A 22,441-nucleotide genomic window follows, 5' to 3' on the forward strand; every position below is an offset into this window, starting at 1 on the left:
TACACACATTGAGACATACAGACAGATATGTGTGCATTTAACCTAAGGTTTATACCTAACTTTCTCTCTTTACAACCTTACACATGCCCTCCAGAATACTTACCTGAACACAAGGTTCAGTTCATATTTTACATATTTTCTGGACAGCAAATATGTCCTTGGACTGCTTATTTCTGTGTAACAGCTTTCTGTCCCCGTTTCTGTCTGGGCAATAAAAAAGAAAGATATCTCAGATGGGTAGGGACAGAAATCATATGTGAGCGACTTAGGCAATTTCAACTTCAGCTGAGGAATAACCTTCTCTCTTTCAAGCTTACATCTTGGTATCTAAGTCAGAGAAAATATTCGTTTTGCACAAAATTTATTTCTTCTTCATTTTCCCAGTATAGTCATTTTGTGTGTTGTTTTGGAATAAAAGTCTAACTGAGCTGAAGTCCCATACCTCCTTTTGGAAGTGCTGTGGCACCTTCCATACTGGCAATCTGGCTTCTGAGGGTATTTTTAGAACTCAAGAGATAAACATATCATGCCCCATTTGTTTGGATTTTCCTCGGGGTTTACTTTAAATGAAGTGCAGATACAATTTTCCTGGGTAAACTGTTCACCTTAGGGAGTGATAAAAACCCCTTTGGCCCAATACAATCACTGCAGTCTATCTGTTTAGATATATGTGCTGCCAGAAATGTAAAATACACAAAGCTCAAATGAACAGTAATAAATAGGATCCATAAAATAAATAAGACCTGTCTGGGGTGTAATTTGCACAGTTGAACAATTGAATTTTACAGTACAATTGTGCTTTCCAGTTTCTTAGAGAGGATTCTGGAACTTTTAGCAACAACAGTGATTTTGCTCTTCACATTCCAGAAAAAGCTATGCTTATTCAAACAAAGTCATACATAATGAAAAATTCATTTTGAGCTCTTCCTGATATATAGATCTTCAAGGAGAAAGCATGCTCTTGGAATAATTTTGAAAATGATACAAGGCTTGCTACTTATCAAACTTCTAATGTATGGGAGAACAAACTTTTATGATAAATTTACAAGCTGTGTGGCTAAGGGTAGGATAGGTATTAGGTCTGGAGAAAGCCGATACTACCAAGGTGTTGAGCAGGATGATCAGCCTGAGCCTTCTGCAGCAGTAGAGTTTGGCAGGGGGTGGGGGGGAGAGGAAGAGGGAGCGTATCAAATTAACCTCTAGAATGGCAAAGAAATATTTGTGTAGCATTGACAAAACTATTGATTTTAGTTGAGTCTTTTGCAGTAGCTTTAAATTGGTCTGTAATAAGAAGAACAAAACTGAGATCTAGCTACTTCAATCACTTTTTCCATAACTGTTTAAAGCCTACAAGAAAATGTTCACCAAATTTCCTTCGCATTGTAAACATCAGATTGTTGTAATGTAACTATGATGACAAACTGTGTAGCTCGTATACCTCACTAAAGACAGCGGAAGGTTTGTATGTGGTATACACACACTAGTTTTGCTTACTATGTATTGCTTTATTTACTTCCGTCATACAGTCATCTATTTAAGCCATGACTCTACTAACTCGTTTAGTCCAGGGCAATGATAAAAATGTTACAGCACTACTGAAGGATCACATATATCAATACTTCAAAAGAACCCCAAATCCATTGGAGTAGAACCGAGACTGCTCAAGTCAGTTCCTGAATTTGCTGCCCTCTCCGTTCACTGCTACACACAACTCTGTAACTGACTCAGTTTCCCAGACACTGCCCACACATAAACTGACTCCTCAGCCCTCCAGGGACTCCCTAGAGTATTGCTGGGCACAACAGGTATTTCTGTCAAATATATTTTCGATCAACAGCTCAGATTCCTAATCCTGTTAAATCATCTCATCTTTACTCAGATTTATGTTAGTTACCTATAAAAATAAGCTGTCCCCTCCTCTGTTTATCCACATTATCATGGCTAGCGTTATTTTAATTCACTTTATTCTAAGTTGCCTCAAAAAAAAAAATGGTCTGAACAGAAATATCTGCACAACATTTTGAAAATGCTTGTGGTGGTATTTTATTACAGCACAAGATATTTTTACCTTCTGGAAATACTTTGCTATAATGGGCAAAAAAGTAGAGACAGTATGTTAGAACTCATGAATGAAAACACAAGAATTCACTGTAGTTCCTAGAAATGAAGAAAAAAACGAAAACAAAACCACAAACAAAAGAACGGAAAGATACATGTGATAATTTCTGCAGTTGTACAATAATGGTATTGGTAATCATTTCTAGTGCCTATACAGCAGCTAATGTAGTTTACAAAAATTCATTAACATGGTTACTAGCTTTCCATTGTCCTCCCACTCCCTTTTTATATATGGTAGTTACTCAACGCTAAAGTTAATTTCTCGGTCCAACTTTCACTGCTGGATTATGTTTGACCTTGGACAAGTGAGCCAGTTGATCACAGTTACAGGGTCAAAAAGTCAACCCAGTAGTTTTTTTCCATTGTAAGCAATGGATTTACAGAAGGAATGGATGGCTTTTTTTTAATACTGTGCTGTACCACACATTTAATTTTGATGAATGAGCCCTAGACAGGGTTTGAACCTATGAACTCTCATTATGAATCTGTCTAGGGCACAGTGGGTTCATTAGTCACTCCAATAGAAATCTATCAACAAATTTACTGGGGTTTCTATCTTAATATCCTGTCTAATATGTTTTTATTTGAAAGAAGCTTGAGTTTAAAATGCCATCTTAAAATAGTTTATAACATATGCAGAAATAGTAAAGTCTAAAACCAAATTTGAATTACTGGTTTCTTTAGTATCTCTTCCGTATGCTAATATTTATTTAGTTAATTTTCTTCCCATGGCAATTCAGGTGTTTTACAGCTAAAGCTTTACATTTACTTTCAGCAAAATAAATTTAGACTTCCAACCTGCATTTCTTCACACCTTCAAAAATCATTTTAAAACAGAGTTTTCTGAAGTCTGGACTTTGTAATTGGCTGATTGCCTGTAAAGACACTTTCTTTAACAGAAAAAATAGTATAAATGAGCCAAGGTAGCACCTAAATTTAAGGTAATAAGTTTTGTTTTCTTTTGGATAGATCTCCTTGAATAATGAAAATTTCTGTGAATTATAATTACACTATGTGAATGCATCTAATTCTACCATATGACCTAACTCAAGTGATGGGTTAACCAGCAAATGTGTTTTCAAAGCCATAAACAAGCTGCTCAGACACCAGGTTGCAGTTTCAAAATTAGGGGTATCCTCTGTGTATGTTTCATGGTGAGGAGGCATTAACATGATCATCAGATCCAAACTAAATTACACAATTCACTGTTAGATTATGCTCCTGAAGGCCAAAGACTTAAATAAAAGAAACCAGCGTGATAAATTTTTAGAAAGCAATATGTCCGGTGACATTGCTCAAGCACAATTGTTTGGAAAAGTGATTTATTGTTTGAAAAAGTGATTGGTTGTTCGGTATTTATACAACCTCCCTAACTAATGATGGGAAGAAAGGAGAAGAGTGGGAAAAGTGGAGGAGATAAATCTAAAAAACTTCCTAAATACTCAGAAGATCTTTCCAACATTTTCAAGTAAAGCATTCTTGTAAAAACGTAGAATAATATGTGCCTGAATGACATCAGGGATATTGTCTTGCTTGCAAGTCAAAATAACTGCTGTTAATTGTTTTACACTACTAGGGCTCTAGGTACCAACCCTTTGCACTGTGACTGCAACCTCCGCTGGCTTTCCGAGTGGGTGAAGGCAGGGTACAAAGAGCCAGGGATAGCCCGCTGCAGCGGGCCGGACACCATGGTGGACAGGCTGCTGCTTACAACACCAACTCACCACTTCCAGTGCAAAGGTAGGAGCGAGCTGGGAGGCTCTTGGGTCTGTCCTCTTGCTTTGCCACATATACAGTGCTTCATTCTCATATTCTTGAAAGCTGTTTTGTTTTAAAGTGAGTATGCGGAGGGAGTTGGGTTTGGCTTTGGATTTCATTCTCCGAACCATCACATTACAATGTGATGATGACAATTCAAGTTGCATTTTCAAGTGTTCTTCCACAAAGTGCAGTTAACTGCACCACTGGAAGGAAAACCAGCAAACCTCAAAAGCATTAGTATTCCTGTAGCTCGCACCAGATTATGTAATGGCAAGTTAGCATATAGGATGTTTTTAGAACTTATTTGAGCAAATAAATTGGTCTTGGCCGTCTACCTACCCAAGAAAACTCTGGTAAAATAAGAGTTATTTTGAAAATATAGAGCACCCTAGTTATTATGTACATTTACTTGAAAACTGAGAAACTGAGAATTCTTCTGGAAAGCAAGTATTTACCAAAAGTACAGTTTTATTTGAATATCTCCAAACTCTCCTCATCAGCTCTGTATCAGAAACTGTACATTATGGAAAATGTTTAATGTCTGAATACAGTGTACATTCCTTCAGGAAGGGGTTGAGGTGCAGCTGTTAACGATGAAGCATAGTCAATGACAGAAGTATGCTGCATTAGAGAGCAGTTAGACAAGTGATAAGGAGCACACTTTTTTATGGATAAAGTTGCTTATTACTGAATGTAGGTTAGGATATACCTGTATGTTCTCATTGTAAAAAAAGTTTTGGAGGTTCACTGAGGTTACCAGCAAATATGTGATGATGGAGCTATATTTAAGGTGGAAAAGGTGGGTCAGTAGCCTCTCTTAGAAATGGAAATGAGGGCATAAAGCCTGTTTTTATGTGTCTCAGAGTGCCGTGCACATTTACAGTACTGCTTGGCAGCATGATTTTATAGAGGCTGGGATTAAACTGCTGAACAAACAAATGATGGTGTTGAGGTGTGTTTAGAACAGAGGTTCCCAAGCCTGAGCTGAATTTTATGTCTTTTCAAATACATCTTTAATAACTGTAACCTTATAATTTAATTACTTTGAAATGTCAGTCTCAAAACTAACAGAACTCTATAATTATCAAAACTACAGACTTCCTAATAGTCTCTCAAATGTGAAGTACAAATATACCCTAAATACTAAAAATACAGAATAATGTACTTGTTCACACAAAGTGGAACAAAGAAAATAATCACATTTACATATTAAACAGGGTCTGAAAATTAATCCAAAAAGGGAAGCTAGATGACTTCTTCATTCTGAAACTGTGATTCTTTTTCTCAAAACTAAGCAAGCAACTCTTAGGCTTGAGATAAGTAAACCTATGATCCAGACTATTAAAACCAGCTGTATTGTTTGTTATGTAAATATTAGTTTGGTTCACTAGAAAGCTGGTGGTGGGTTTTCTACTATCCCAGCTGTCTCCATGGCTTGCCTTATCTGAATAGGAAAGGAGAAAAAAGTGTTGATTTGGAGGTGGCCTTTGGACAAGCAGAAGCTTTTAACGGTCTGGATGAGTGGCAGTATACTGCGAAAAGCTCCAGGCCCTAGAAAAATTCACCTTTTCTCATCAGAACACCCACATTTTGAAAAAACAGTGCATGATTTGGTAGTGTAACTGAATCCTTTTCCCATGTGCATCTTTAAGATCCAGTGCCTTGTACTGTTACGTCTGTGTATCAGTGATGCTTTTTTATGGTAAAGCAAAAGGATTTATGATGATTTCAAGTGCGGGTTTCCCCTGGGCTGGAGCTATGTGCATGGCTGTGACAGGGCACGGTGCAGCCTGGGTTTGTCCTGCACCTGTTTGCCCTCTCACCGCTGAGCTGTAGCTGTGACATGTGCCTGTCAGCAGAATGAGACTGTCTGTGGGGTGACACGGAGTGTCCAAGGGTATGTCTGTACTCTGCCTGTGTAGATTCAGTCCTAGCTCAAGTACTGCTAGTGTGGAGCTCAGGGTGGGCTGAACCCCCCATCTCCCTGAAAGCCTGAGACATTGCTGCAGAAGTGAGCCCATGCTGGGCTTGGTACCTTGACATCCTTCTATAAGTGTAGTCCATAGATGTCCTCTGTGACCTCCAGTAACTTTTACATAAAAAACCAGAGTCGAGTTTCACTTATTTTTGTTAAAATTATGTTCTTAGCCTGTGACTGCGCAGAAAGTTGTGTCTCAGCAGAGCCAAGAAAATAAAAGTATGTAATGTGCAAGTCATGCACACTCAGCTCTGCTTTTTATTAAATTGTCCTCCTAGTTATGCAGTAGAGGAAAGGAATGTGCTGGGCTGAGGGCATTTTGCTATATGGATTTATAAATCAAATCCACAAGGGCAAACTAATGAACTACTTAACTGCTAGGAACTAACACCGTTCTTATTAGCTCCTACATTGATTAGCTTTGATCTACGCCATAAGAATAAATGGAAAATGTACGTGAGTATTATGGAATAAATAAATAATAGAACAAAATCTGGCGTAGTGACCTCTAAATCTAGAAAAGCAGCACTGCTGCCTGTCTCATGAGCTCTCTGAGGAGCTACCTTCATATATTCTTCATGTATTCTACCTTCAAGACAAAAGTAGCTCAGAGATGTCACATTCCACCCAGTCAGTGCCAGAAATTCAGATGTTATTTTGTCTTGCTGTCCTAACTCCAAGTTAAAAACATGCATGGCATTTAGACAGACATAAATGCAAAGATAGAAGAGAACCACAACAGTCTTTCATTTCATTTCTTGGATTTGGTATTTCTTGTGTGTTTTTCACTCTTTATTGCATGTCACACTGCAATCAGTGGCCCTGATAACACCACCATCAGTAAAGGGTAAGGGTATAACATTCACATTACAGGTGCTTTACAGCTAAGACTCCTTGGTAACCATTTCTGTCATATTCTTACCCCCTGTTGGTGCTGTTCAGACATTCAGAGTTAATAATGAAGGTTTATATCTCGTACAGGATGATCCAAAGCAAATCCTTGACTGAAAGGGATTTTTTTAATCCCTAGTTTTGGTAACCTTCTAGAGCTCCACCTTCTCTCTAACATCAAGTATAAGTTTCTTTTCTTCACTTTCAGGATGTTTCACAATTTACTCCATCTCATAATTTATCATGCAATAATGGAAGCTGTGTGCCCACTTCTGATTAGCACAGGACCTGTTTTAAGTTATTTTAAAATGTATTTCCTTAAAAATGAAATAAAATTGTATTAGGATCTTTACTGCCTGATATAATTTAAGCCCTTTGAAAATGTTAGGGTTTATTTTTTTACGTGTAAGAGCTGTTGACTCATTAATATGCAAAATGTAGCCATTTCAAAATCCCCATTTCTCTAACTGTAAATATAACTGTCTAAGTTAGCTTTCTGTAAAATCTCAACAATATAATACTGATTGACTTGGTACTCCAAATATACTTAATATTCTTTGGTCTGTGTTCTTTTTCCTGCTCGCCCACAAATATCACTATTTCTCTGGAAGAGTTCTGTTAAAAAACATGGATTATTCAATAGTTTAAATATGGTAACATGTATTTACTTTAAATCTTTGCATATTTATCTTTGTTGCATTTTCCTGAGATAGGTGAATGTTGATAGTCATTTTTCTGGGCAGAACAGGAAGAAAATAAGTTTTGAACTCTGTTAAAATAAAGGATGGTAGAACACTTTGCACCTAAATATTCCCATAAGCCTCTGACTAAATCTTTCTTAGGCATGTTTTTTATTTCTCCTGTTGCATCTGCACTTTCATTCTTGTTACCAGCCATAGAAACATAGAAATGTCATTTTATAGTTCCCTGGGGGTTGCTATTGCAGAATTTCCAGCACTGAGAGAAGGAAAAATTGCAGAAAGCCATATATATATATCCAGAAAGCCCACTCTCTGGAGATTCCCAACATGTTTGTTCAGAGCTGATGTTTGCATGTCCAGGAGAATATAAGCATCATCAGACTTGCCTAGCACTTGATTTAAGTACTTAAAACTTCTCTGATCCCTGGGAATCCCATGCTGTTGTGTAAAGTCGCACCCACAGCATGTGCGTTTGTGCCAATACAGGACGAATGCTGCATTAGGAAAAAATGTACGTGTGAGTGTGGGAAGTATTAATTTTGTAATCCAGGTCTCTATTAATAAACTGTGTTTTGCCTTTCCAGAGCTGGTAGATATCAGTGTCATGTCCAAGTGTAACCCCTGCCTCTCCAACCCGTGTAAGAACAATGGGACATGCAACAATGATCCAGTGGAGTTTTATCAATGTACTTGCCCTTTTGGCTTCAAGGTATGACTACAAATTAACTACATGAAAAGCAATAGCGTTCCCCATCCCTTCTGTTTTCTTAATTGTTGTACCATGAGAAGTCGATTTTACAGGGAATGGAGCTCAAAAGATCCCTTACTCAAGCACGTTGTATGTGACCTTTCAGCTGTGCCCTGCTACAGATTTTATCCTGTGCAGTTGGAAAGGCATTTCTTTCTCTCTCTGTGCTGTGACTATACAGATTTTTTGAGCAACTTGCTCTAGTTGACCTTGCTTTGAGCAGGGTGGTTGGACTAGGTGATCTCCAGAGGTCACTTCCAACCTTGGCATTCTCTGATTCTGTGATGTAGAGATCCATACAAAATGGCAAGTTGATTTTATCTTCCTTTTAATTTATTTTCTTTTGCCAGCAACAAGATAACTGTTTCATAGGCTGCCAAGCCAAAGAGGAGGCGGTTTCGATGAGAGTTAAGGGCCGATTTAGTGCCAGAATGTTGATACCTGCTGGTTTACATACATCTTACAGACTGATCAGCAGAAAGGTGATCACTGATCAAACACAACCACTAGCTCAGCTGTCTCCAACTTCTGAGCACTCATGTCCATGGAGTGATCTGCAAATGTGAAATCCTGTAGATGCCAAGCATTGTGAGCATGCAGTGTCAGTTTCTTGATAACACATTTGAAAATTGGAAACTCATGTCATTGAGTAATGCAGTTTCTTCGGTTATGATGTATAACTCCTATTGTTAACACTGCCTCATGAGAGCTTAAGGCTACCAAGGCTTTTTTTCAGAGTTGATATAACTGGAAACCTAGCTCAATACTCAGTAGCTGAAGGATTAAGTATAAGTAATAAATGAGGCATATGATCTGTTCATAGCCTGGGGGGGATCGGATGTTACAGCCAAAGAAGTAGGTTGCATCCTGTAGACTGTGATTTTATTTGCCTCATTGGATATTTGTTACAGAGTCTTGGTCAGTTGAAGCAGATGCTTATAAAAGACAGAGTAATAAGAGCTACTGGGGGGGGGGAGGGCAAAACCAGACATACATGTGGGAAGTAAGTACAATTATCCATGTCTTACATTTCAGGTAGGATTTAGGAATTATGTTGGTTCTGATAATATCACCATTTCCCCTCTCTGTTTGCCTAGGATACATCCCAGATGGTAACAGAGTAATTGTAGATCCCTGAAACACTGGAAAAGGGAAGATGTAGAGCTTATTTCTTCTATTTCACCTCAGTGCCCACACACCTAGTACTCAAGAATAACAAAACTCTCCTAAGTAATCAAATAAGCTATTGGAAATTTCCTCTCATTAAAAATCCTTCTACCATTGGCATATCAACCAGCAACTTTTCTAGGATCTTAAAAGAACACATTGTCAAAAATTCATTTAACTGAAACTGAGTACTTGGTAACAATTGATTTGTCTTTGCAAAGAGGGAAACTGTGGCTGTTTATCTTCTGAGGTTAATAGAAGAACAGTCATTTTAATTTGATGTTTAACAGACTAGATTAAATTCTTCAGATGGTACTAGGGGCTGTTAAGATAACTTGAAAAGTAAATGCTTTCAAAACTAGCAGAAAAATACACAACTCCGTGTGTATGTTTTACTCTATAAGGCAGGTATCATGGAATAGCTATCCAGGTTATTCAAAGTAGAAATTTGTTGGTTATGAGCATATCTTTTTTTCTGCCTTTAGGTTCTTTGGGTTTTGTTAATTTGTTTGGGTTTTACAGTATTTCTGTATTAGCAAATGCACTAGTATAGATGCATTTATACTGCTGGAAGACATGTTTACAAAGGGGGGATTTATTAACAAGAATAATCAAGAATAATCCTTTAGTTATACTAGCAATCACTTTCTAGTGTGCATTACACCTCTATGCATGGTTTTACTTAGAAAGGTGTGATAAACTCTTCAAGTGACTCAGTTTATGCATCTCATAGAGCATCCAGCTTTTCTCCTCCCTCACGCACTTTCTCAGTTAATTTCACTGTGTCAATGTAAAACCTAAAACCACTTGTGAGTTTGTAAGCACCAAGCTGTCATCCAAGCATGGCAAAGAGCAAACAGACCCAAGCATGCCACTTAGAGCAGAGTTTAGAAATACTGACTGGATAACAGCACAGGGAGAATTGGTGGAAATTTAATAAGCAAAAAAGAACTGTGTGTCTTTACCACAGGTTTTTGAGTAAAAATGAAATATGACAGGTCCAAATGCAAACCATATGAAAGGAGCACTCTATCTACCATGCAGTTCTCCGCCAGAGATTCATGCTAATTCAATAACAATACCTTGCTTCCTTCTCACCAGCCAGCACCAAACAGCTCTATCCATCTGGAAGCTATTTCCTAGACCTTGATAAATTGCCCTAAATCTGCCCTCTCAGCATTTGTTTTTCCTTGTTTGATGTAGATTTTGAAAAAAATCCTGTGTGGAAGAGTGCATCAATAAAGTGAAAAACCCACCCTTTTTTCAAATGGAAGTTCATTCAAATGAGCTGACGGCTTTATCATGTTCCCTGGAAAGGGACAGACAGTTACACACTGCTTTCTTGGTTTCCTATGCTCACGCTAGTCTTCCAGGAAAAAAAAAAAAAAGTAGGCCAAGTAGCAGAAAGCCACCTAAGTTACCAGTTGCCATACTGGTACCTGATGGAATCAGGAACTTCTACCAGTTAACTGTAGTCACAAAAGCCTGTAGTCTTATTTTTCACTATCACATTGATGATGACTCAGTCTCTTATTTTTCATGATCACAAAAATGTTTTTCCTGCTGAACTTACACCTTATGAGGCTTTTAGCAATTTGTAATGTTGCCCGTGATGGCTCTGAGTAAACTTAAAAGTGAGATAACTCATGGACCACCTGAGCTGAGAGGCCAGTGGGCCGAGCAGTTGTGTTTGATGAGGACAGAGATACAGATTACTCACTTAGGAACAGGGAAGGCTGTGTGCTGATAGCTATCTTTGCTGCTGCTCTTTCCTTAAAATGGGTGATGAATGTGTTTGCTATAGATAAGCCATGGTTGAAACAGTGCTTTTGCAGATGTTCTTTGGGGACAAAGCCCCAGAGACGGCAGGAGGCGGTGTGAGAGTGCCACCTACGGCGGCTGCAGGCTGCACTAGCTTGAGCTCCAGGGTGTCACCAGTGCTGGCAGGAAACGTCTCTTAATGCTATGAAACTTGTGTTTTCATATTAAACACAGACATAGGTGTAATTATCCAGCGGCTTTTTTCCTCTCTTCTCCATAGCATTCTTTGAAAGATTATTTAAATAATATGTGTGGTTTAGATTGTGAAGTATGATTACAGGCAGAGAAATGAAGCTTTCTTCTGCTTTAAATGCTGCTGGCCACCTGCAGTGCAAGTGTGTGAGAGTGCAGCTGTTGGCTGGTAAATAGATAACGGTACCGTACTAATTCATTTATCCTGCAGAGTGTGTGGCTTTTATGCATTCCCATTGATATTGTAAAATCGAGTCTATGGCTGTTAGAATTCAAGAGAATAATCAAACTTGCAATCAATAAGCCATTGAGAAAGAATTTACTGAAATAGCTGAAGTAAAAACTAAAGTGAGGGAAACCAACACTTCGTGTATTTTGCCATTGCTGTATTCTGAAAATGCCCTTTGGGATTTTTTGGCTGATTTTTGTCTTTCATACATTTTTTTTCCTTAAAACCAAGGTAACAACAAATGAAGGAGAATAATTTTCTTTCTTCCAAATAGTTGTAGAACTGGGGAAAGAGAATTTCAAATACATCTGTGTTTTATCTGAAATGAAAGACCATTGCCAACCTGGAATATGAAATGTGGTACCTGCCTAGGCAGCGCCGCAGCCTCTTTGCTTGCTCAGATAAATGGGAGCCTGAGCTGTTGGGCTGCAGGGTGTTTGTCAGCTCTGCATTCTGCTGCTACCGAAAGCTGTCTGAAGTGGCAAGTGAAGAGAGGTATAATTAGTGTAGCACATATCCCACACTTCAGCAACAGGTACCGGTGCATGTCTGTGGTAGAGTTACTCTGTAAATTTTATCCATCTCTATTCACCTCCCTGTTGAGTTCAGCCAGTGTCCTGACTTTTCTAGCAGCACTGCAGTATCTTGAGGGTTCAAGCAGTTTCACCAGTCACCCAGAATGACAGATAGAATCGCAAAAATCCTGGGTAAAGCTCTTGGGCTTTGGAGAGACGGTATTCTTTGCAGCCAGACTCTTGTGGTGGGAGGCATTATCATGAAGCCAGAATGATATTTAGTGAGGAAGCTGGCTCCAAAGTTCTGCTACGAGTTTGGCTCTTCCTCCTCCTTGCCCCCCATGCCAGGTTCTGAGCCCTGGGAACAGGAAACAGTGTTAGAATTTGAGAATCTCAGAGCAGAGTGTCTCTGGGACACATGGGTTTTGTGTCTGTCTCATCTTGTACACAGATAAAACCGATGTGCCAGCACTTGAGTGGATGGATGCAGCTAAGCAGAAGCTGTGACTGCTCATAAGGGCTCATAAGCAGGTTATATCGGTATGGGCCCTATACCATTAGCATGACTCGGGGCTCTGCTGACTGGGTCATTTGTTCGTGAGGGTGCACAGGGGCTTGCATTTGCTTGGAGCACAGGGAAATGAAAGTTGCTGGATTTGCGCTTTGCCATGTAGCTATACCTCTGTAGCGTCACATGAATAATCTGTCAGAGTCCTAGAACGATGGTTGTGTGATGAATATTCAGCACAGAACTGGTCTTAAAACATAGATAGGGTAGTGTTTCCTCATGTACAAATATTCTGGGCAGCTCTTACAGCTCAAGGCCAAGAACGTCAAGTTTACTCCAATGGGCCAGTTTCTCAGTTATGCTGCTTTGGGTGGGGTTGTATGAATGCAACCGAGTGTAGAGTTTGGCTGCCGCTGCATGCAAGCTGTGTGAGAGTCCATGCCTAGACCGTTAGGCTAATAGTGTTTGGAAATGTGACTCCATGCTTTTGTTTCTTTGGATCTATTAACATAAGCATGTAAGTCCCCATATACACCATTCAGTGCACAAAATAAATCCCTGAGCTGGAAGTGCAAAAGGAGGAGAAACTGGAAGGAGCCCTCGAACCAGCCTGCCCTCATCCACGTGAGAAAGGAAAGCAAACATCTCTGCCTTCATGTGTTACTTTGTCTTGGCCTCTTTCCTCCCCCAGTGTCAGGGTTGGGGGGACAGGCAGTGGAATGTAAGCTCAATGCCAAGTTTTCCTATGAAGAAATCAGCGCAGAAAAAAAATAGTTTGTGTGAGGTGATTCTGCCTTGTGCTTTCATTCTAATAAATTCTGCTGGAGCATGTGTTTATGCATACTGGGGTGTTTTGGTTTTTGTTTGTTCTAACCATCTTAAAATACTTATTAATGAATGTTGAAGAAGCATTTTCCACTCCTAGTAAAATAAAGCAGAAAGCCTTTAGGGATGAGAGGTAAATGGGTGGCCATGTAAAATGAGTAGACCTATATTTATGTATGGATTTTTAGGACAAACACCAGTGTCAGCAGTAGGTGGTTGTAATTTCATATAATGCTCCTAGGGCAGAAAAAAACTGCAGAAATCACAATATTTTCCTGCATATGCTTATTCTACAAAACTTGCCATGCATCAGTCAGACTTGCGTTTCTTTCTTTTTGCTTTTTCTGTTATAGTAGGTCTAAAGAAAATGGAGATTTACATCTAGAAGAGCATAAAAATGAAAGGCTTAAGGAGGGATTACTGCCACAGTTGCTGGCTGAAGGTGGTGAGGCATGCGTGCACCCACCACAAGTCCTATAAAAAACATAGTAATGTATTGTGGCATGCCCTAATGAGGACTCTTAACAATAAAGAACTCTGAAGGAGTTTTTCCATCTTTGTTAGGCCAACAAGAAAGCAGATGTTGAGCAGCTTCAGGCATGTGCTGTGTTTGTTCAGTGCTGCGTCAGAAGAAGTAGATGAGCAGTTAAGGTGAACAGTAAGCCATACCCACAGGTGGGCACTGTCATACTCATTCTTTTGTCAGTGTAGATTATTCCCCTTTTGTCTTTACTACTGGGTTTTTGGTTTAGTTCTAAATGCCTTAAGAGACAAGACTCCCAATCTTTCTTTTCCCAGGCTAAAGGAGAACTTTTTATTAGTGTTTAGTCTGAATTTCAGGCTCTTGTTCTTATATTTGCCTGGTCCTGTTACGCTAAATAGGAATTTTTCTTCCTCTGTGGTTTGTCTGTCTTTCAGGTGATTGCTGGTTGCTATAACTCTGCTTAATCAAGTTCTGTTTAACCAGCTCTTAATTTTCTGCATCCCACCATTTCCACATAATTGAATCAGTTGAAGTAGTTGGTTACAGCTGAAAGTCATTGTTAGATTTTCTTGTGATTGTCTGTCATCTGTTATCCTTGAGGCTTTCTTGGCATTGACTATACTTGATGATACAGCTTTGGAGTTTCTTTTGTTGTTCAGGAACATGAACAGTGGTTGTCCTAGGAGGTTAATTGCCTTATTTTCCCCTTTCCTTTGGGGGGTGATGGAGCTGGTGAAGTTTCTGTAAGCAGGCTGAGCTGAAAAGAAAACCTTATCATGTGAGACTAAACCCTTGCCTGTTAATAGAAATGATATAATACCAGACCAGCTTGAGAATTAGTAGGTTACTGTGTGGGGGTAAGTGCATGTACACTGTAGGTAAAGTTGTAGCAAAGCTTTTGGCACTCCCTTGCTGACGGTGTCGGGCTCCAGCACTGAGCTGGTGCAGGGCAGGCACCTGCCTCCACAGCCCCCTGGGGGTCCCCTCGTTGTACTGAACATCTCTGGAGTATGTGTTGTGCTCTTGCTCATTATCGTAGCGGGCATGTGTGCATGTTTGATTTCTTCACTAGTCTGAACAATTCATTTGCATGCTTGATTCTGAAAACGTTGCTCCCTGTCTGGATTACCTGTCACACACGGTTCAACCCACTGTCAAATTATGGTTTTGGTATATGCTGGAAAGGATTGCTGGTATCTCTGAGCTGGCCAGCCTTGTAGGGAAGCTTTACAGAGCTTCCACAAGCAAAACAGATGATCCAGGCACTGTTGTTGATACAACACGTACTTTGGTGTGAGACCTGTTACCAGTACAGAACTCTTCCAAACCAAAAGCCTGCATCCTTAACAGACAGGAATGCACCAGCAAAAGTTTATTCAAATGGACTGTGACTCTTCCAGAATCTTTAGCTCTATTTCAGAAATCTAGTGAGTTCTTTGGAGAGATAATCACGTAAGTCCTGTCTCATGTTAGGGTTCGTGGGGTTCCTGCATGTAATGTGTCCCTCCTCTCTCGTGTAGGCTGCATTCAATAGCTTAAGTAATAGGCATAGTTTAATTGTCTTGAGCAATAAGTTTAAAATACAACAATTATATTTTCTTTATTTCTTATTAATAAGAATTGTGTTCTCTATACAAATGTCCAGTCTTCATAGCTTTCTCTACAGTGTTCATGTTAAAAATAAAGAGGCACCGGCTTTTGATAGCTTAAGAGGGAAAGTTTCGTTGTCAGGGCAACATGTTTTCTGAAATAAATAGGCCCATTAAGTGTTTTGAAGTTACTGTAAACGTTTTACTCATTCATGAATATTGGTTGAATTAGCAACTACATACAAACTATTCAATGTCCTTTTTACATCAAATGTTTTGGGTTGGATTTAATGTACAGAGGCAAGATTGGGCAAAATCAACTATTTTCAGTGTCACTAATTTTCTTCTACATCTCCCAAAACACTCACACCATGGTCTGCATCAGCCAGTTCATCGAGTAACCTTGGAAGCTCTAGAGCACCTGCCCCATCAAGCTTGGCACTCTTGGCTCAGTTCAGATATGTGCTGTGTGAATTGACTCTGTGATAGATTAATGACATATCTTCTGCCATTGATTAAAAGCCCAAAATACCATTGAAACCCGAAGTGCATATGTAAGGAGAGGTTTAGAAGGACAATCAGGATTTACATGGTAATTAATATAATTACAAAATAAACCTCAGATGTCCACTGAGAATTAAATTTTCATACTCATAGGAGAACTAGTTTTTAAAAAATAATATGATGAATCCTTGCACTATGACTTTGACAGGCATATTCTTGATTACTAGCTACAGAGGTAATGGAAGGTGTATTATACCCTGGAGGATCATAAATCTTTCTGATTTAAATAAAATGAGGCTTAAGAGAGCAGAGTTTGCCTAATTTGGTATAAATTGACAATTGTGATTTATTAACAAGGACAAGGAAGTCACTAAGAAGTGCTGCTGCCATACCCAATTATTGTTTAATCAGGTGCCAGATGAAGCTAGACTGGCATAGAAGATAACTGTGCAGTGCTGAAGATGCCGGGGTATAAATAACCATTATCTGTATTTTTACTTCAGAGACTAACACTGCAAGTTTTCAGAGGGAGTTAAATCAACTTAATGGCTGGGGGTGGGGGGCTGGGCAGCAGCAAAAACAATATCAATGTATCTTCTTTTCATAATCTAGCTTCTATGCCATTGAGCAAATAGTATTTGTCATGACACCTGTGAGCAGCAGGCAACTTTGTCAATGTAAGTACAGCTGTGCAATCAATACTGTACTAAAAAAAGAAATCCGAATTGTCTAGGTAGGTTCAAATTTATTTTAAAACTTTTATTCACAACTGGAAATGGATGACATTAATAACTTTTTCATGTTAAGTTAATTGGCTTGTGAACAGCAATCCTCAGACAGTACATTTTTATTACCCCATTGGGGCAGATGACTAAAGAGAAATAGTTAATTCATCATCACTGTGAGTGCCCTGACCTAGAGGCATCCAAGGCATGGATGTCTGCAGCAAGGTCTGCATTCAGAAGGAGGAGTCACAACATTTTTGTGAACAACAGATGATCAAAATCTTTTAACTTCCACCTGGCAATCTAAAAGCAATCTGATCCAAAATTACTGTGGTATTATCCATGCCTTGCCAAATAATTTGTATATATGCCTAAACAGATGGATCTAACATACACCCTGCCAGCTCTTGTAGTTGTTTGACCTTGCCAATGAACGTCATCTACATCTTTTCCAGATTGAGGCTTAGCCATTATGTCCATGGCCAGAAAGAGCATAAACAAGGGAACAGTATCACTTGGATCTACTAAAGAGTTTCAGACTGCTGTATATAGATATCAGTGTGTAAGCTGTCTACGTATCTCTTAATATCAGTGCAATCAATTAGGAAATGAGTTTAAAATGGTTCCATTGTAAATTCCAAGTGCCGTATTTTTTAGCCCTTCTTGCAAAAGGATTTTAGATTAATTTTATATTTTAAGGTTAGTTTCATTCTTCACTCAGTTTGCAGCATCTCTAATTGTTTGAAGTATCCCTTTCACAAAGTTGTCTGTGTTTGCAGTTATCACCGAGGTATCCATCAAGTCCTTCATGCCGCAATTAGCATAAAATGGTGTCCTAACATTTGTAACTTGCTTTAAGTTTTGCAGTACACATAAATGTTTTACTTTTCACAATGTCATTATAGCAAATGCTGGGTTTCTTTGCAATGAAAGGCTCTGAAATACACTTGAGAGAATTTTTCCTAATGAACTTTTAACTTGGTGTATGGGCTGTGTAACTGAATTCGTGGCGAGTGTTTCCTTGGTCAGTTATGCAAAATTATTCTTGTTTCTCCTTTGTATTTATGGCTGCTAAATATATTTATTATAGACGAGTTGCTGAATACCTCGTGCTTACTTCCTAGCTTAATTTTCTAGTGGAATTGAGGCTTATGTGATAAAACTTTGTTCATGAGACATCTCTTTCCCTTCCTGCCCTGGAAATATTTCAGTTTACTCTCCAATTTTCACTATTTATGACAAAGAGATAAAGGTTTGAAAAGGTGAAGGAAGACACTGGTAAAGATGCCACTAGGTAAAAGACTGTAGCATCAGTTTATACCTTATTGGATAGCTGTATGCCATAACTTTAGGAAAACCTTTGATCATAGTTCTCACTTCACTAAGCGTGAAAGAAGCAAAACTAAAGTGAAAAAATCTATTCAGGAGTTCCAACTGAATTCTTTTTCTGTGCTGAGTGTCTGTCTTCTATTATTTCTGTATGTTTTTTCTTCCCCTCTTCTCATCTCATTCTTTTATAACAAGTATCAGGAATCACAACTTGTTTACACACATTTAGCCCTTCACTCTGCTATTAGTCCTTTGCAGGTCTGAATATAAGAACGAGTCCCACTGGCATGCACAGATGTACTTTTAATACTCAAGAAATCAGCATACGCCAGAATTTTTCAGAAGACTGTGTTTAATAAAATACTTCCCAAGCTCTGTGGAAGCAGAGTGGCTGTAAATGTCAATTTTTCTTAATTTCTTAACATTAGGAGGTTAAAATTTTAAAGCTGGCAGATACTTGTAGGTTTGAATATCATTCCTGAATACACACTTATGGAACACAGTGTACTTCTCTGTTTCTCTTTCTGTGAATTTTCCTTCAAGCCTAGCATGAAGTGGAAGATTTACCTAGCCTTTTCCCTTAATGACCGCTTATTAATATCTAAGCAGGACACCCATAAGACAAGTGTATAAATGTTTGTGAGACTGAGAGTTGGATGCAGATACATTCCTTCCACGATTAGGAAGGTAAAGGACTAGGTTTGCAATATAGTATCTTTGTAGCTGGTAATTCTGATTTCCCGAAAAGCTTTAGCTGTTATTTAGAGCTTGATAATTAAGTTGTTTATGAAAATTTCCTAGTTCTTAATTTAAAGTCTTTATCAACTACATTTGTCTTCATCTAGTATTTTTACTAAACACATGAATGCTACCATCTGTTCTCTACATATACCATCTAAATAAATCTTACTATGAATGTATCGTATATTGTTTTCAACAGGAATAAACTTCAGTATTTCTTTTGTATAGCTCATTTTTCCAGCATGCTTTAAAACATTGTAGTCATTGAACAAGGCTGGAAAGAGGTCTCCTTATTCACAAACCATCAAACTTGGATAGAATTCTGCGTGTCTGCAGGTGCCTTCATCATGGGCTGGATCATGTTTCTGCTGCAGTCAGCAGGGATAGTTTTATACACCAGGGAGTTTATACCTTGTGCTTGTGGCAAGCTCCATGCTGCCACCTCTAATAGGTGCCCACTCCTATTAGAAACAGGTGAAAGAACACATTAAAATGGTCAGAGGTCAAATATGTGCCATGTGATCTTGAATGAAGCTTTCAGTCTCCATAGACAATACTGATTTGTGAAAATTAATTAAAAAAAAAATCATTGCAGTGGTTGAAATGGTGTCAAAACAGATGAGTGCTTTTTTTATCATATTGTCCTTTGTTCTTCCTGCTGAGGGTCTTACTAGTTTTTGCTACTTGTTCTTGGGTGTTTTACTAATGATGATGTAATGTTTTCCAGTATTGGATACTTGTAAAGGCTGGAATTTGGCACAGCGGTACCAAGGAACAGCTTGTATATACACTAATGCCCAGTACGGTTAATTACTGTTGAGTATGAAATGAAGAACTGACACTTTCTAAGCATGGTGGATAGTTTCTGTTCTCATTCACTGAAATATGGAGCTGGAGCAGCCCAAATAAAATCTGGACCAGCTGAGGTACTTCAGATTTAAAAAGGCAGCTGGACTCTGAACGTACATGTCGTCTGATTAGTTGCAGAAATTTTGTTTCAGCACCTAAACCTTTCCTCTTCTACAGAAGATGAGAGAAAATGTATAAAAGTGTTTTGGATCTGATGCTTTCCTATTGAACTAGAGAAAATTTTATTGCAGCTTAAAAAAGCTCTAGAAATAAAATATCGCACACAAAGGGACCTTCATCCTCGTTCTGTGAATTGCTGAGACAGTTGTGTCTTCTCGCCTGTCCTTGAAACAAAGTCTGCACCTCCTTTTCTGATTCAGCCTTCATTAAAAGGCTCTTTAGTCTTGAAGCAAATGTACAATATTCTCCTTTGTAACAATAGTTATTTCCAGGGAATGTAATTCAAAGAGTTTTTCCCAACTCACAGATAAATTAATGTTAGTGATGCTTGACAGCAATTCCATTTTTCCAGTAAGAACAGTCTTACTGTAAATTGAGACTAGAGAATTGCATTATTCATTTGAAAGATGTTTCTGGAATGTCTTTAGGCTCTTCTGGGTAGTGACAGTCTTATACAGAAATAAAATGGCCTTGCTTTGCTGTAGATTAATTAGTACCAATGTTTTATGCAGCTTCTCTCCTTTCACAATTCTTTGTTTTTCACAGTCTTCTGTGTTCAAGAAATTGTACTTGTTTTGTTGGCTCTCAGTGTGTTACTGATAAAGTCAACTCAGAGAAGATAATCCTCAGAGAAGGATTAAGTGCTGTTTGCCCATTTATTACAATGAGTAAACTGAGTCAGAGAGACTCTCATTTTCCTAAAGCCACATAGCAACTTAGTGTTGTAATTAAGTCTGATTCAGCAACACATACTAATTGGTTTCCATGGTGCCTAAGGCCCAAGAAGCCAATAATTCAGCCATGTTCAGTACAAAAATGAGAGCTGTGTCTAAGTCATGAGAAATTTCATGTGCCATGAGAGAGACTGAAAATGCCTTGCTCTTATTTTAACATTTATCTTTATTAAATTTTTACAAGAACATTCAAAATTATCCAAGTAACAACAGTAGAAGTGATGTAACTGTTTTAAACAGTGTTCAACTGTGACAAAAACCTTCAGAAAAACAGATGCTGTGGTTTCTGCTTTGCTTATCTGCAGAGGGTTTAATATTTTAGTGATACAGGGATGAGGAGTTCATGTGAAACAGAAGTAACTGATGTTAGTGAAGTATCTATAAAATAGTCAATACTACAGGAACACAGGAAAAGTATTTGTGATCTTGGAAATACAAAAAATTACGTCTTCCAGCTTCACTAGGATAACATGGTAAACACACAGGCTTCACAACACAGATGGACAGAACACAGGCAATGTTGCAGAAGGGTGGCAGCGGATTAGTGTTAATGCTGCATGGCTCGTATCCGTGAAGTGCTGCGGACCACATGGTGCCAAAATAAAACCTGCATGAGCTTCCCTTCGGCGCTTTCCCAATTCTTCCCAGAGACATTTGGGGGCTCAGGATTTCAAATGGAGAAGGACAGGCTGCTTGGCAAATGCCGCGGGGATGAAGCAGAAACCCTCTCTGCCAGGTCTTGGGTGAGGTCTTTGCATGCTGCCTGAACTGCTGTTGGGGGAATGAACTCACAGTGAGGCAGGGGGCCAGGTATTTCTGTTGCTTTTTGAAAATGTTTCTCTTCTGATTCAACCAAGGAAAAGGATGTCCCTGTTTCCTTGTATTTGCACAGATTTTAAAATGCAAAGCTGGTGCTCCTCTCTTAGGGGAGGGCTGGGGACAGAGCCTCAAGAAATACAGCTTTCCCATTTCTGTAACAAAGCTCCTCTGTGGTGTTGGACAGAAATATAATTACTGTGTGTCTCAGTTCTTCTCACAGTACGATGGCAATATGTCCTACCTGACAAAATACTGAAGCTTTCAGTGGTATTTGGAGGACTGAACTGTATGGTGTGAATGGACGAGCCTAGCACCGTGAGCAGACAGACCAGATTGAATGAACTCTATAGCAAAGTTCACACTTAGAAGCTGGCCTGGGTTTTTTAATGCCTTGATTAGGCTTAATTGAGGTTGCACCAGTTCAAGATAAGCACTCCAGAGACAAATTAAGTTTGTTTCTAGTTTTTATACAGTACTTAAATCATGAATGTAGCTTGAGCTGTCACAGAACCCACACACTCCTTGTCCTGCTGGCTTGTCACCTCCAGGCTGGGCACATTGCTGGAAATGAGCACACTAGTCAAGAGCTGAGCATGCACTTCTGATCAATGTGGGAGGTAAGAGAGAGGCGGGCAATGATTAACAAGGGTTAGATAGAGGTCACCAGCCTATGTGTCCTTCGCTCAAGAGCAGGATTTCCCAAACAGGTATGCAGCCATAGACAGACTGATCAAGCCCATCCTGGTGTGGGTTTTCTGAGAGATGTGTTCCCTTCTAATGCACAAAGCTGTGCAGTCTTGGTTCAGGGAGCAGCTAGGTTCTTTTGAAAAACAGGTAGGGAATGTTTTTCCTTCTTGAGAGCCTAATAAGCTTTTCAGACAACTTGACATAACACCATGAGAAATGCCATAATTGGCTGTAGTGAATTTACTGCAGCATTCTGTCTCTCAAAGGAGCAGCAGCAAATCCTTGCTGTTTGAGGAGAGTACACAAGCCTGGCCACCGCTCCTCTCCAGTTCTCCCAATGCCCACC

The 22,441-nt window shown here is 39.0% G+C and overlaps 1 protein-coding gene across 1 annotated transcript in view; it reads left to right on the forward strand.

Annotated features, from left to right (window-relative positions):
• The window catches only part of SLIT3 (slit guidance ligand 3), a 531,568-nt gene that overhangs the window by 444,555 nt on the left and 64,572 nt on the right, over positions 1-22,441 (forward strand). The window contains exons 26-27 of the mRNA XM_027810336.2: positions 3,695-3,858; positions 8,034-8,158. Coding sequence (XP_027666137.1) covers positions 3,695-3,858; positions 8,034-8,158 — 289 coding nt within the window. The remainder of the gene's footprint in view (positions 1-3,694; positions 3,859-8,033; positions 8,159-22,441) is intronic.

Source organism: Falco cherrug, chromosome 8, assembly GCF_023634085.1.
Source record: "Falco cherrug isolate bFalChe1 chromosome 8, bFalChe1.pri, whole genome shotgun sequence".
Taxonomy (NCBI): Eukaryota; Metazoa; Chordata; class Aves; order Falconiformes; family Falconidae; genus Falco; species Falco cherrug.